Source organism: Somniosus microcephalus, chromosome 6, assembly GCF_052327205.1.
Source record: "Somniosus microcephalus isolate GS21.2 chromosome 6, FLI_Smic_1.0, whole genome shotgun sequence".
NCBI classification, from domain to species: Eukaryota; Metazoa; Chordata; class Chondrichthyes; order Squaliformes; family Somniosidae; genus Somniosus; species Somniosus microcephalus.
Window position 1 is genome coordinate 7,890,102 of NC_140992.1, and position 14,501 is coordinate 7,904,602.

General features: G+C 42.1%; 1 protein-coding gene across 1 annotated transcript; it reads left to right on the forward strand.

The window, feature by feature from the left end:
• Positions 1-1,129: 1,129 nt before the first annotated feature.
• LOC147115426 (extracellular calcium-sensing receptor-like) lies at positions 1,130-8,343 on the forward strand. The gene is made up of 6 exons (XM_085989418.1): positions 1,130-1,338; positions 2,703-2,994; positions 3,348-4,181; positions 4,634-4,861; positions 7,099-7,222; positions 7,312-8,343. The coding sequence occupies exons 1-6, from the start codon at positions 1,130-1,132 to the stop codon at positions 8,217-8,219; spliced, it is 2,595 nt and encodes an 864-aa protein (XP_085845544.1). The 3' UTR covers positions 8,220-8,343.
• Positions 8,344-14,501: the final 6,158 nt, after the last annotated feature.

Below are 14,501 nucleotides of genomic sequence, written 5' to 3' on the forward strand. Positions count from 1 at the left end.
TCACAGTTACTCATCTATCCTTTAATTCATTATCGTCACAGTTCTCTAGACGACCTTTGCTGCTGCCCTCTGCACTGCCACATGTCTCCTCACATTCACAGAAATACATCAAATCTATTTTTTCAAGCTCACAGTCGGATTCCCCCTTGGTGAAGCACCTCGTTATTTTGCCCTACTTTGATGCCGCTTTGATAAAGAGAACTTCGATACCACTTTTGCAGTATTGCTCTGTCTTATAACAGTAGGGCCTACACGGTAATATGTGCAGACTGTCAGTCCCGCTAGCTGGTTCATCGTGGTGGGGATTTGCAAAATATATAAAATATCACTGAAGATTGCCGACAGAAACCTTCTATAAATAGATGACCGTGAATGTTTTCCCACTTTATCGAGGCAGAGGGTAATGTTTTATTATCTGTGTATGTGAGATGCAACAGAATAATATCCATGAATGTTTATGTATTAAACTCTTCAACCAGATTCTGAGCAGGCATATATTTTATACGATTGTTGCACATAAATTGGCAGTCAAGGAAATGTAGTAAGATGCTGCTGTAGATGCCTGGCCTCAGTTTCTGCCGTGTCTGAAAGAATAACATGTGGCTTCAATCAGTAGCAGATTTTAATTAAGTTGATCTTCAACCTCTCAATTGCTGAAATATTTTCCTAAACTTTCAATTACGATTTAGCTTTGAATTAGTTTCAGTTGCTGGAGATAAAACGGGTGCTGCGATATTCTCTAAATCTCTAAAAGTCATATCTGGTGATGATCACTAGCAGCCTCAAGCCTTCTTACATTCTCTCGGGCAATTCTTCTTGTTCCATCGGAAAATGTTTACTCTCTGCTGGGATTTCAAACTTCATCTATTTTTATTAGATGTGAATTCTGTTCTCTGTAGAATTGATCTTACTGTGATGTGACTGAATCAATAGATTTACCCCACATATTGGTAGACTGCGCACCACGTCATAGTTAGAGATTTCCTACATTACAACAGTCGCAACAGTTCTAAGGTAATTCATTGGCTGTAAGGCGCTTTGGGAGGTCCTCAGGCCATGAAAGACGTTATATAAATCGAAGCTCTTTCCTTTGCTTATTATCCAGTGACAGGTCCCTTCCAATAAAGCAATGGTTCGGTTTCTGATATTCCTGTTGCTTGTTGCTGCGCCTGCGCGGGAAACACGGGGAATCGTCTGTAAGCGTCGAGCAAAAGATAATTTACCCGATTTATCTGAGGATGGGGATATCATCCTGGGCGGAATATTTACCGTGCATTTAGATGCGAATCAGGGCGTTCCTTCATTTACCATCACTCCGACAGAAACAGAATGCAGAAGGTGAGTCGAGCTCTTGCCGTGGACAAATGTTTCTTCTTTTGCTGTAGAAAACGACAAAAAACCTGTCACTCTGTCACCAGTCCAAAAGATAAACTTCTGGATGCGGTGGCTAATTATCATCTGGCGGATTTAAATAAGTTTATCGGTGTCCTATAGCATTGTTATTTTCAGATGATTTGAATCGGATAATCATTTCCTCAGAATGATCATCCTTCAATTATTGTACATCGAGGTAAAACGTAGAATTAATCCTCACAATAATATTTAATTTGTGTTAAGCTTTTCTATTGCCAGTCCTCGATAAAAATCGTGGCGTGGTCAACACGAATTTCCAAAGGAATACCGAACAGTAAATGTAATGCGACGAGAGTACGCTAAATATATATCACACATATATTGAACGTTGTATTGCAGTGCTGATATTACTGGAACTAGTTAAACAATATTATGTGCCTATCTATAAATATAATCTGAATAATGGGCAGAAAATATATAGTGAAACATGTCCGACACTCTGGAACAGTTGCTGTGAAACCAAATAGGTGCTGAAACGGTCTGAATCGCTGTGCCCTCTTTGCAACTGAGTAGAAATACCTGCTGATCTTACCATGTTAGACGGCTGGGTGTTGTACAGGCAGCTGAATCATTGAAATGGATTCGAACCAAAGCAACTACGGGGTGGCTACAAATATAACACTAAGTTCTTAACATTGGGTTGATAATTGTGTCACTTTCTTCTCTTTCCGCTTTACCTGTCAGGTAATGTACACCTTGCTAGATATTGGGATAGAAAATGTCTTTATTCTCATATAAAGTACAGTTTCAGCTACAATGTATATAGAGTCAGACGATCTACTATTGTAGTTGAGTTATAAAGTTAAAATTCTGTCTTAGTGACCTGAGTATTCAAGGCGTGTATGGATATTTGAAGATACACTAATCTGATCCACTTTTTGTCGTGACAACAGGTATTCAAATTGAATATTATCACTCATGTGTAATATAATTGCTTAATCTGGGGAACTAAATACTAACATTGCGAATATTAATTGAAGGATAGTCAAGATAATTCAAATTACAATGTTAATAAATGTAACTGAGGCCACTTTCAATTACTATGTCTATCTGTCTATGTATCAGTATCAGAGCGGAGAATATTACTCCTCCTTTGAATACTGTTTCCAATCGTATCACTGATTGGAAAGAGAAAAAAAACATCTGGCGATCATTACTGCCTGAATATCTTTTTCTCGGTTACGGTTTAGCTTCAACATGAAAAATATTGTGTTCTAATTATTTCATGCAATACCTGATTGAATCATGAATTGAATATCCGTATCGTTTCTTTTTATATAATCCCACAGTTTTCAGTTGTCAAACTTCCGCTTGGTGCAGACCATGATTTTTGCTATTGAAGAAATAAACCAGAATAAAGCTCTCCTTCCGAATATCACTCTGGGATATAAGATCCACGATGACTGCTCGTCCTCCGCGATTGCCTCAAAGGCAGCGCTCGCTTTGGTCAATGGAGAACAAGAACTCATTGATTACCCGGAATGTGGAGGTTCCTCCAAAGTCGCGGCCATTATTGGTTGTGATATATCCACGTCCTCCATAGTAACTGCAAGAACCATTGGTTCTTTCGGAATTCCGATGGTAACTTGTCAAATATTTAACTGCATTTTCATTAAGACGGCGTTTAGCTTTCTTCGGTCAATTTATTAGTGCATTGCCGCGAATGGAACCCAACCAAACACACGAATAAATCTCAGGTTGGATGCCGTGTCAAGACTGAGTTACTTGATGCAGGACATGAATTGCTCTGTCGCAATGTCCCAGATTGAAAATTGTTCTCTTAATTCGAAATACGTGGTGTACGTTTCAATGTTATAATTATGTACAAATATCAAATAATTCGCACCGGAAGTGCTGCAATAAAATATGTATAGATAGTTCAAAGAACGCTGAACGTTTTTAATGTTATCTTATATTTACGCTTTTCTATGTAGGTTAGTTACTTCTCTACTTGCGCCTGCCTCAGCGATAAGCAAGAATACCCTACGTTTTTTCGAACTATACCAAGCGACAACTATCAGTCCAAGCTTCTCGCTGAACTAGTGAAAACTTTCGGCTGGACTTGGATTGGAACAGTTAGAAGTAACACCGATTACGGTAATTTCGGAATGCGAGCATTTATCGAACAGGCTCAAAAATTTGGGGTTTGCATTGCCTACTCTGAATCATTTTACAGGACCGATCCTGCGGAGAAAATAAGCAAAGTGGTGCAGGTGATCAAACAGGCGACTACAAGGGTCGTGGTGGCTTTTCTTCATACTGGAGAGATGCGAATTTTGCTTAAGGAAATTTTGCGTCAAAATGTAACCGGCATACAGTGGATTGGAAGTGAAGGGTGGGTTACAGAAGATCTACTCCCGCCTGAAGAAAGAGCAAGCCTTCTCGTTGGGACAATTGGTCCGACAACCCGTAGGACAGAGATCGCCAGCCTCAGAGAGCATCTTCTCAAAGTTCATCCTTCCAGGCTTCCTGACAGCATTTTGGTGACGGAGTTTTGGGAAACGGTATTCACGTGCTCTTTACGGACGGACAATGTGACAAACCCAAGAAATTCCGGATTTCAAGTGCGGCAATGCACAGGGAAGGAACAATTGAATGGGTTAGAAAACGCATATCTTCCAGCAATAATGGACGGAAGTTCCTACCATGTGTACAAAGCGGTCTATGCTGTTGCTCATGCACTTCACGATCTGCTGTCCTGTGAAGAAGGCAATGGGCCGTTTATGAATAACACATGTGCTCATATTTCAAATTTTGAGCCCTGGCAGGTAGGAAAACATGTAAATTTTATTTTAACGCAACCCTTCCCAGACAGAACCCAACTACAATGTGGATAGACATCACCATGGTTTGAAGCGTTTATTCTTCCATTTTCATCTATGACCGTTTTTCACTACTAACTATTGTCTTTTAGCAACCAATTCTATTTATAATGATCAAATAATACCCTCACAGAATTAGATAAAAAGAATAACACGCCAATACGGCAGGTATGAAAAAATCAGAAAAACTAAACAGAAAACAGAAAATACTAGAAATACATTGTACCCCCGATATAAAAATGGTCCAACTCCAAAAGCTTTTTGATTTTCTTCGGGTGCCAATTGCCCTGTCGTACATTTCCAACATTTCGGTTATAAGTTAATATACCTGAATTGAATCTATGTGTACTTATACCTTTGACAGCTAGACTTACATGCCCTGCATTATTCTTCTCTAGCTGCTCCATTACCTACACACAGTCCATTTCACAACGTGGACTGGGGAAATCGTGTATTTTGATGAAAATGGTGATCCAGTCCCAACATACGAATTAATAAATTTGCAAAAGAATTTGGAGGGGACAGTTGAAATTGTAAACATTGGCTATTATGATGGTTCAGCGCCTTTAGGACATGAGCTTGTCCTGAATATCGAGGATATCGTGTGGAGCAGCGTTGGAAGTAAGGTATGTTCCTTAAGGTTCTTACTGACAAACCGTGGAAAAACAATGAGCTTTAAACGCGCAAAATTGAAAACAATTGCGTGTGTGCGTTGTTATTAATTTTTGAGATGTGGGCGTCGTTGGCAAGGCCGGTATGTATTGCCCAGTTGCCCTGCTTTAATATAACCGAGAGGCTTTCTAGGCCACCTCACGGGTCAGTCTTCTTTCATTTTTCCCTTTATCTATTCTCTTGCTACCATAACTTTTTGATGAACCATCAATTAACTGTTGGAGTGCATTTTTCATTCTCCAGTTCTAATCTGATTTTAGCAACGCAGTCTCTCGGAAATCTATCCAGTAGTTCCACAATTGTTCCCTCTTTTAGTTCTTAAGCGAATTGGGACGTTTTATACTGAGAGGTTATACCTATCCGGAAAGTTAAGAGTCAACCATGGGGCTGTTCTTCAGAGAAGGATGAGGGGTGACCTGATTGAGGTCTTTTAATTTCATGAAACGGATTGATAGGGTAGACGAAGAAAATATGTTTACACTTATGGGGGAGACCAGAACTAGGGGCCATAAATATAAGGGAGTCGCTAATTTACCCAGAGAATGGTTAGAATATGGAACTCCCTACTACAAGGAGTTGTTCAGGCGAATAGCATAGGTGTATTTAAGGGAAAGCTTGATAAACACATGAGGGAGAAAGGAATTGAAGCTTATGCTGATCGGGTTAAAGGAAAAGGGTTGCAGTAGGCTTCTCTGGAGCATTAACAGCAGCGTGGACCAGTTGTGGCGAACGGCCGGTTTCTGTGCTGTGCATTCTATTAAATCTCTGTAAAAGGCGTTAACATTTCTAAGTCATCCAACATTTGCATGTAGGTGAATGGCGACTACAATGGACATGACTGGATCAGTCGCAGTAATAGTTAGTTCATGTGAATCATATACAATATTGTTAATCATTCAGAGCTATCAGACGATAATTACCATAATTAGCTTGAAATAGCTCTGCATCTCCAGTGAATGTAAAGTGAGAGGCAAGTTACACCAATAGACCGAGAATATCCAATCTCAAGTTTCCTTCTCTCCCACATATTACGTAATATGTGCCACAAAATAGCACTGGACGCTACTCATTCACCTGTGCTCACAACCACCAATCTGTCACCTTTTTCTAAACAATCTTGAAATTGGATATGTTTTGCTGTGTCATAGTTTCTCAGTTTTGGAGTACTGTAGGTCGCTGAAAGGGCACAAATCGTGATAATTTAATAATTTCGCAGAAAACATCGTATTTTTTCAATTCCTCTTCCTTCATGCTTGATATGAACATTTAGATGATCAATTGCGCAGTTTATAAACACAGTTTTACTCAAAATTCTGCATGATATATTACCTGTAAGTACCATCCCTTCACAGCAACCTCTATGTTATAACAGGCAAGGGACATGGTCCGTAGTTTACCCAGCGTAATCCCATTAGAAAACAATAACATTGCACTCTTCCTGTGTAGTGAATACTTGAATGTACTTAGATGTATTTTATTTTCACAATATTGACGTGAAATTAACAAAGTAGTTGACTTTTTCAGTCCTTTGACACAAATGCTTACGACAGATATAGATAGAAATATAACAAATGTATATTTAAAGACCCAAAAACGAGCAGTTGAAACCAGTTCGCCAGTTTCCTTCAATTATAACTTTTGACATATGTTACGGTCAATTCTGGGCACGACACTTTAAGAAGGATGTCAAGTCTTTGCGAGGATGCAGAAGAGATTTACTGGAATCGTACACGGGCTGAGGGAATTCAGTTATGTGGAGAGGCTGGAGAAGCTGGAGTTGTTCTCCTTAGAGCAGAGATAGTTAAGAGAAGATTTGATAGCGGTGTACAAAATCATGAACGGTTTGAGTAAATATGGGGAAACTGTTTCCAGTGGCAGAAGGGTCGTTAACCAGAGAACACAGATCGAAGGTGATTGGCAAAACAACGAGAGGCCACATGAGGAAAATAAATTACCCAGCGAGTTGTTATGATCTGGAATGTACTGCCTGAAAGGGTGGTGGATGCTGATTCAACAGTAACTTTCAAAAGCAAACTGGATAAATACTGCAAGATAAACAATTACAGATCTTTGGGGAAAGAGCAGAGGAGTGGAACTACTTGGATAGTTCTCCCAAAGAGACGGCCCGGGCACGTCTGTGCTTTATTATTCTATGATTCGTATAACAATAAGTATTTTTCCCCTGCTTTAGATTCCACAGGCACTTTGCACAGAACCTTGTCCTCCTGGAACAAGAACAGTAAGCAGGAAAGGGCAGCCGATATGTTGTTCTGACTGTGCAGAATGCGCCGATGGGGAGATTAGTAATACCACGGGTATGTAGACATACGAGTTTGTCGTGTATTTCGCAATTCTGTGGTCACGGGGATTTTGTATTAAAAACGGGAGCTTTTTATCCTTTCAGATTCCACAGATTGTTTGAAGTGTCCTTTGGAATATTGGCCCAATCAACAAAAAGATCGATGTGTTTTCAAGAAGATTGAATTTCTTTCCTTTGGAGAGATTCTGGGATTTGTGCTAGTGACACTTGCTTTAGTGGGAGTGTGTTTTACATTGGCTACAGCTGCTATATTCTTCCGGTATCGGGAAACTCCTATCGTTAGAGCTAACAATTCCGAGCTAAGCTTCCTGCTTCTGTTCGCACTAATGCTTTGCTTCCTGTGCTCACTCACCTTTATTGGGGAACCATCCGGGTGGTCTTGCATGTTGCGCCGCACTGCGTTCGGTATTGCATTTGTTCTCTGTATTTCCTGCATTTTGGGGAAAACCATTCTTGTTGTGACAGCCTTTAAAGCAACTCTTCCCAACAAAAACGTGATGAACTGGTTTGGACCAACTCAGCAACGGTCAGGCGTGTTCATCCTTACAGTTATTCAAGGTTTAATATGCACTATCTGGCTAACTGTATCACCCCCCTATCCAGTGAAAAACACGACCTATTATAGAGACATCATTATTTTGGAATGTGACGTGGGGTCTTTGAAAGCCTTTTATTTTGTGTCGAGCTATATTGGTCTCCTGTCCACTGTCTGTTTTTTGCTCGCTTTCCTTGCCCGGAAACTTCCAGATAACTTCAACGACGCGAAGTATATAACGTTCAGTATGCTCATCTTCTGTGTCGTTTGGATAACTTTTATTCCAGCTTATGTGAGCTCTCCTGGAAAGTACACTGTGGCTGTAGAAGTGTTTGCTATCTGGGCATCAAGCTTTGGTTTGCTTGTCTGTATTTTTGCTCCAAAGTGTTATATTATCTTACTGAAACCGCAGAATAACACAAAGAAACATATGATGGGCAAAGGGCCTTCACAGTAACTCTGAAATTCTAGGCATTTGTGCCTGTACTGTGTTCCACCTGAGCATCTATGTAGTTGTACATGTATTATGTTACATCTGCATAATTCTTACGGTAAGCGCATAACGCTTGCTTATTAAACCTAGCTTTGATTCACTGGCGATGTGAAATGTCTTTATTTTTCTAAGAAAGAAAGGCAGATGGATTCAATTTTGTATCATTCTTCAACGCCCATTATCAATTATACTTGTGTGCACACTCGGAGTCACGTACACAGATGGAGGCGACACGCTATATTGGCATGTATAGGACTAAATTATGCTACGTACAAGCTGTGCTCCTTTAACAAGCGGGTGCTTCTAAGGACATAAGAACATAAGAATTAGGAGCAGCAGTAGGCCATACGGCCCCTCGAGCCTGCTCCGCCATTGAATAAGATCATGACTGATCTTCGACCACAAGTCCACTGTCCCTTCTCTCGAGCTAGTACTGATTTCAGTGTAGCTCTGTACACAGCGTAATTTTCCTCTTGGTCAGCTAGTTTAGAATTTGGGAAAGTTTAAAGATAAAATTATCCTGATGTATTTATGTAAATCAAGGAAATTAAAGAGAACTTAGTTCATTAGTCTATGGTGGCATTCTCCATCGGTTGTCATGACAAACTAAGTGTCATATCATCTTACTGAAACCGCAGGATAACACAAAAAAACATAGATGGGCAAAGGACCTTCACAGTAACAGTGAAATTCTAGCTATCTCGCTCCATACTATGTTCGATCTGAACTTCTAGGTATTTGTGCTTGTTATATGTTCCATCTGAACTGCTTATTATTGGTACATGTACTAGGTTCGATCTGTATAATTGTTCCATCTATGTACATAACCTTTGCTTATTAAACACATCATTCTTTAGGGTATATTGTCAGTTATACAGACTGAGTTGGGTAGCCCACATTCACGCACAGAATCCCGTGCACAGATGGAGACGACATGCTATAGAGACCGGTATAGGACTAAAATATTCTCGAGCATTTTATGTACACAAGCTGTCTGCTTCTAACAACTGACACTCCTCTCGCGCTGGTACTGATTTCAGTTTAGCTCCATACACCCAGTCATTTTCCTCTTGCTCAGCTAGTTTATAACTTGGAAAAGTTTAAAGACAACACGGTTGTTATTCCTTTATGCAAGACGATGAAATGAATGAATACTTGGTGAATTATCCTGTAGTGTATTCTCCATAGGTTGACACTGACAAGCAAAGACATTGGACATTAATCTCGGGAGAGATGTAACGCGGGCTCCAGACTCGCGCGATCGCCAGTTTTACACTATCGCACAAAGTCAAAATCGACCCCAAGCACACACACAGCCTCGGTAAAAAAAAAACACTGCGCGCAACCTCAGTAAAATACATCCATCCATACATACAGATAAACAGAGCAGCTGGTCCATCGAGGCTTTCCCAAATAGTTTATGATTGAGCTAAGCATCATGACTACCCAGTGTTCCCTACCGCGAGTAGCCATGCAACCTAAACAGTTTTCTGTAAAAACTAAGCCAATTTTCATAACTGAGGGCGTTTAAACTATGAATCATTCGACTGGTCTTCCTTGAATCCTTTTCCAGGGCATCTATATCATCCACCTTGTGAGGGGTACAAAAGTGGGCACTGTGTACCAGATGAGGCCTAACCAGGGTGTAGTACAGGAAACTCTATTTGTTTTAACTTTATACTGGATGGTCCTTACTACACATCCTAGTACTCTATATGCCTTCACACCCATCTCTCGGCACTGCTTTTGCACGTTCAGAGACTCGTGTACCATAGTGACTCGGGTCCTTTCCCACTCAACAGATTTTAATTCAATATGAAGCGTGGTATAGACATATAACATATCATATACATAGCCCTATCCACCTACATGACACTACATTTATTTACATTAAATAACATCTGCCAGATGCAGGCCCATTCCTTTATCACATCGAGATCAGATTTCCTCATCTAGTGTCCTAACACTAGCTCTTCATGCCACCCCCGAACTTGTGGGCAGTGCCTGCAAAACCTTCATCTAGATTATTATTAATATAGATCATGAAGAGCAGCTGTTCCAACACGGATCCCTGAGGAACACCACTAGTAACCAGCGTCCACACAGAACCATTTCCATTAGTAACAACCCTCTGCCTGCAAGAGCACAACTAAACCCCGAGCCAATCCACGATGTGTCCTCCTATCCCACAGGACTCTATCTTAAAAAGTAATCTATTGTGTAGGCACCTTGTCAAAAGCGTTACGCAAGTTCAAATATATATAATGTCAACAGGGCTACTTTCATCCACCTTTTTAGTTAACTTTTCACAAATTCAAACAGTTTGGTGAAACATAACTTTCTTTTCCAGAAGCCATATTATGACTCGGTAATAACCGGTACTCTGTGCAGGTGGTCTTGCAGGGTACAGCTAATGATCCCTTCTTGCAACTTTCAAATAACGGAAGTTATACTAACAAACCTATCAATTCCCACTTCTGACTTGTTACATGAGCTTCCCTCCAACCCATGGGAACAATCCCTGTATCTGATGAGCTAGTAAATATGTAAGCCGGGGGACCTCTGACTTTAACTCTGGACTTCCTTCCTATTATTTCCTCTCTATTCCCTGTTAACTATCAGGACATATCTATCCTAATATTACCATGTAACCAGGCCTATATAACTTCAGTTCCCCTGTATCCAATCACGTGCCATAGAGTCATAACGGCACACAAAGAGGCCATTCGGTCCATCGAGTCCGTGCTGTCTCTCTGTAGAGAAATCCAGTCAGTCCCATTCCCCCACTCTATCCCCATAGCCCTGCGGGTTTATTTCCCTCAAGTGCCTATCTAGTCTCCCCTTGACAACATTGAGTGTCTCCGCATTGTGTTTTGGCTGCTCCAGACCCAAGCCCATCACTCCTATTCCCCTTTTTTCTCCCCTTTTAATCTTTACCTCTCCTAAAACCCTCTCTCCTGTCGTTATTCCTTCTTTCATTTCTCTCCTCTCTTATACTCTCCCCTCCCAAATCCCGACCACAAAGCTTCAGCACTCCTCGACCTTCCTACTCTCTCTCCGCTGTCAAAGGCTTGGTTCTCTCTTAGTTAAGCCTACAGCTTCACTCTGTGCCTCACTTGGAATCCTCCAAAGGGCCCATCGAGACACTCGCTGCTGCCTCCTTATGGGCAGCAACACACACTGTCCCATCCTACTCTCTCATCGACTTCACACCCACCGTGTCCACTGGGGGCTAATCTTTCCAACATCCTTCCCGTCCTAATCACGCTTCCCAAAGTTGATGCTGTGGACTCTGTCTCTGGATCAGCAATTAACATCTCTCTCCATCTCTCCCTCCAGAATGTCTGTTCACTTCTGAACAACGTCCTTGCCATCTATGAGGTTATTGTGGATGAGGGCATCAACATCATGGCCTTGAGGGGAACCAAGTTGAGGGCGATGACACCTTCCCCTAAATGAAGCCTCTGCGGCTGACTACACCTTCAACCACTTGCCTTACCCAGACCTACAAATCACACCTTGGTCTGTCCCCGTACTCCTCTGGCACCTTCTCCTCCTTTGAGCATCTCACCTTGTTGTACCCCTCTCGCCACTCATTTAAATTCCTCGTTCTCTACAGCCCTCTCAAGTACCAGGCCCAATTTCCCACCGAGATATCGGGCCAGAAATTCGGGTCGGAGGCTTCCTGCGGGTGCAAGCCCCTCCGACCTGCACTTACCTAGCGCGCCTGCCGTTGTGCTGTGGGCCCGCGTGGGATTCCAATCCTGGGCCTCCTTCAACTGCCGGCGCGCAGTGTTTGCGTATCCCAGGGGCGCAGTTAGTTCAAAGCCTCCCCGGGGATCACGTGGGCCATGGAGAGCCAATCGTAGCAGGGAATCTCTATTCATAGATTTGACAGGAAGACCTGTCAAATCTATGAATAGAGATCGGCCCCAAAACCTAACTAAAACGTCAAATAAATTTGAAAAACATCACATTTTTAAAATAACTATAAATTACATAAAATAACAATTTTAAACAATAATTTAACTTTTGAAAAAAAGAATTACAGTTTCTAACGGGGCTAAAATAAACTTACCTTTCTTTAAAGTATTTAAAAATAATAAAACTGTGAAAAAAATGTTTTAATTTTACTTAATTCACCACTTACCTTGTTAAAAGCAGGCCTTGCGACTGCTTTTTAAACGCGCAGCTGCTGGAGACTTATCCTCCCGGAGAAACCTGCAAAATAAACAGAAGTTCCAGGCGTACATGCTGCCTCTCCGGCGCACGCATTGGACCTGTGAACCCCTTCCTTCAAGGGAACGGAAGTTCCAGTTTCCAGCGCATGCGCAGCGCATGCACGAAACCGGCACTATTGTTGGCCCTACGCGTGAGCACCCAGCGCATACTCAGCCGTGGGGACCCGAATATCTGGCCAATCTTCACGGTTTTCCTCCCTCAGCCTTTACACATCCTCAGAGATTTCAACCTCCAGTTCAACACATCATGCTCTCTCTCCTCTGAGTGCACTGCCCTCCTATCCTCTTTTAATCGCTCCCTCCATATAAACTCATCTACCTATATTCACGGCCAACTCATCAACCTTGCCATCACACATGGCCTCGCTACTCTCCCTGTGTCAATCGCTCATTAGGCCATCTCTGATCACTTGCTTGTATCCCTCTCCACACACATTCCCCTTCCCCCTCCCAACCCCGCTTCCTTCTGTGTCCGCCCCTGGAAAAACACTCTCCCCCAAGTCACTTACAACTGCACTTTCAAATTCCCAGCTGTCCAGCCTTTGGCCCTCCAATCACCATGACATTTCCACAGCTACGGATATGCTCAATCATACCCTCACCTCCACCTATGATGCCCTAGTCCCCATTAAAACCATTATTCTCTCTCACCCTGGTAGTTCCCGCTGGTACAGCGCTCATCTCCAAGGGACTCAGACTTTAATATTTATAGTGGATAACTGAGTTAGCCATTCATCACCGAATCTTGCTGGATCACTTGAAGCACTGGCGAGTCCTGTTCACCTCTGCCAAAACTATTACAGGATCATCCTAGAATTCAAACTTAACAACAGATTTCTCTTCCCCACTACAAATCATATTCTTAAACCGCTCTCCCCTGCCTCCTCCGCCGTCAACTCCAACAAGTGTGAAAAGCACATGGACCTCTTTCTTACTAAGATTGAGACTATGTTCAGCTATGTCTGCCACTTCACTGCTTCCCCCTAGCCCACCAGAACAAACTCACCCCATCTAAAAAGAAAACCCTTTACCTCTCTGTCTTTCCAGTCTACCGGCCCACCTCCAATCATCTTTTCCACTGCAAAGTCCTTGAATGTGCTGTCGCCTCCCAAATCCATGCCCATCTTTCCCGGAACTCCATGTTTGAATCCCTCCAATCAGGCTTTTGCCCCTGCCACAGTCCCGAAACAGGTCGCATCAAAGTCACAAATGGCATGCTATGTTACCATGGTAAACTATCCCACCTCGTCCTTCTCCACTTGTCTGCAGCCTCTGACAGAGTTGACCACTCCATCCTCCTCCAACGGCTCTCCTACGTCATCCAGCTGGGTGGAACTGCACTCACCTGGTTCTATTATTATCTATCCATTCACAGCCAGAGAATCAGCTGCAATGGTTTCTGTTCCCACAGCTGCACCGTTACTTCTGGAGTCCCCCAAGGATCTATCCTTGGCCCCCTCCTATTTCTCATCTACATGCTGCCCCTCGGTGACATCATCTGAAAACACAGCATCAGTTTCTACATGTACGCTGATGACATCCAGTTCTACCTCACTGCCAGCTCTCTCGGCCCCTTCACTGTTTCTAATTTGTCACATTTCTTGTCTGACATTCAGTATTGAATGAGCAGAAATTTCCTCCAACTAAATATTGGGAACACGGACGCCATTTTATTGATCCATTCCCTATCAAGAGACTCCATCATTTCCCAGTCTGCACAGAGCTGGATTAAACGGAGTGGACTTGAACAGAGAGCTTTATTTCGGAATTTGGAAAGAGTGGGAATTCGCAGAAGAGGGGGAGAATTGGTCGCTTTTTGCCTACACTACTTGTAGTGCTGTGTCCAGGTCGATATGTAATTTCAGTACCCTTAACCTAATCTAGATCAAGTAATTAGTTAAGAAACTACACTGCAAACTAAGTTACCTAATTACAAATTTAATTAAATTTAATTAAATAAAAATGGTTATATAGTGATGGCAGTGCATGTGGTGTGCCGCAACTG

Bases quoted from the DNA above. Each gene is read 5' to 3' on its own strand.
- LOC147115426 (XM_085989418.1), top strand. From the start codon at position 1,130: ATGGTTCGGTTTCTGATATTCCTGTTGCTTGTTGCTGCGCCTGCGCGG. The intron at 1,339-2,702 runs GTGAGTCGAGCT...ATAATCCCACAG, and splicing joins ACAGAAACAGAATGCAGAAG to TTTTCAGTTGTCAAACTTCC. The intron at 4,862-7,098 runs GTATGTTCCTTA...CCCCTGCTTTAG, and splicing joins GGAGCAGCGTTGGAAGTAAG to ATTCCACAGGCACTTTGCAC.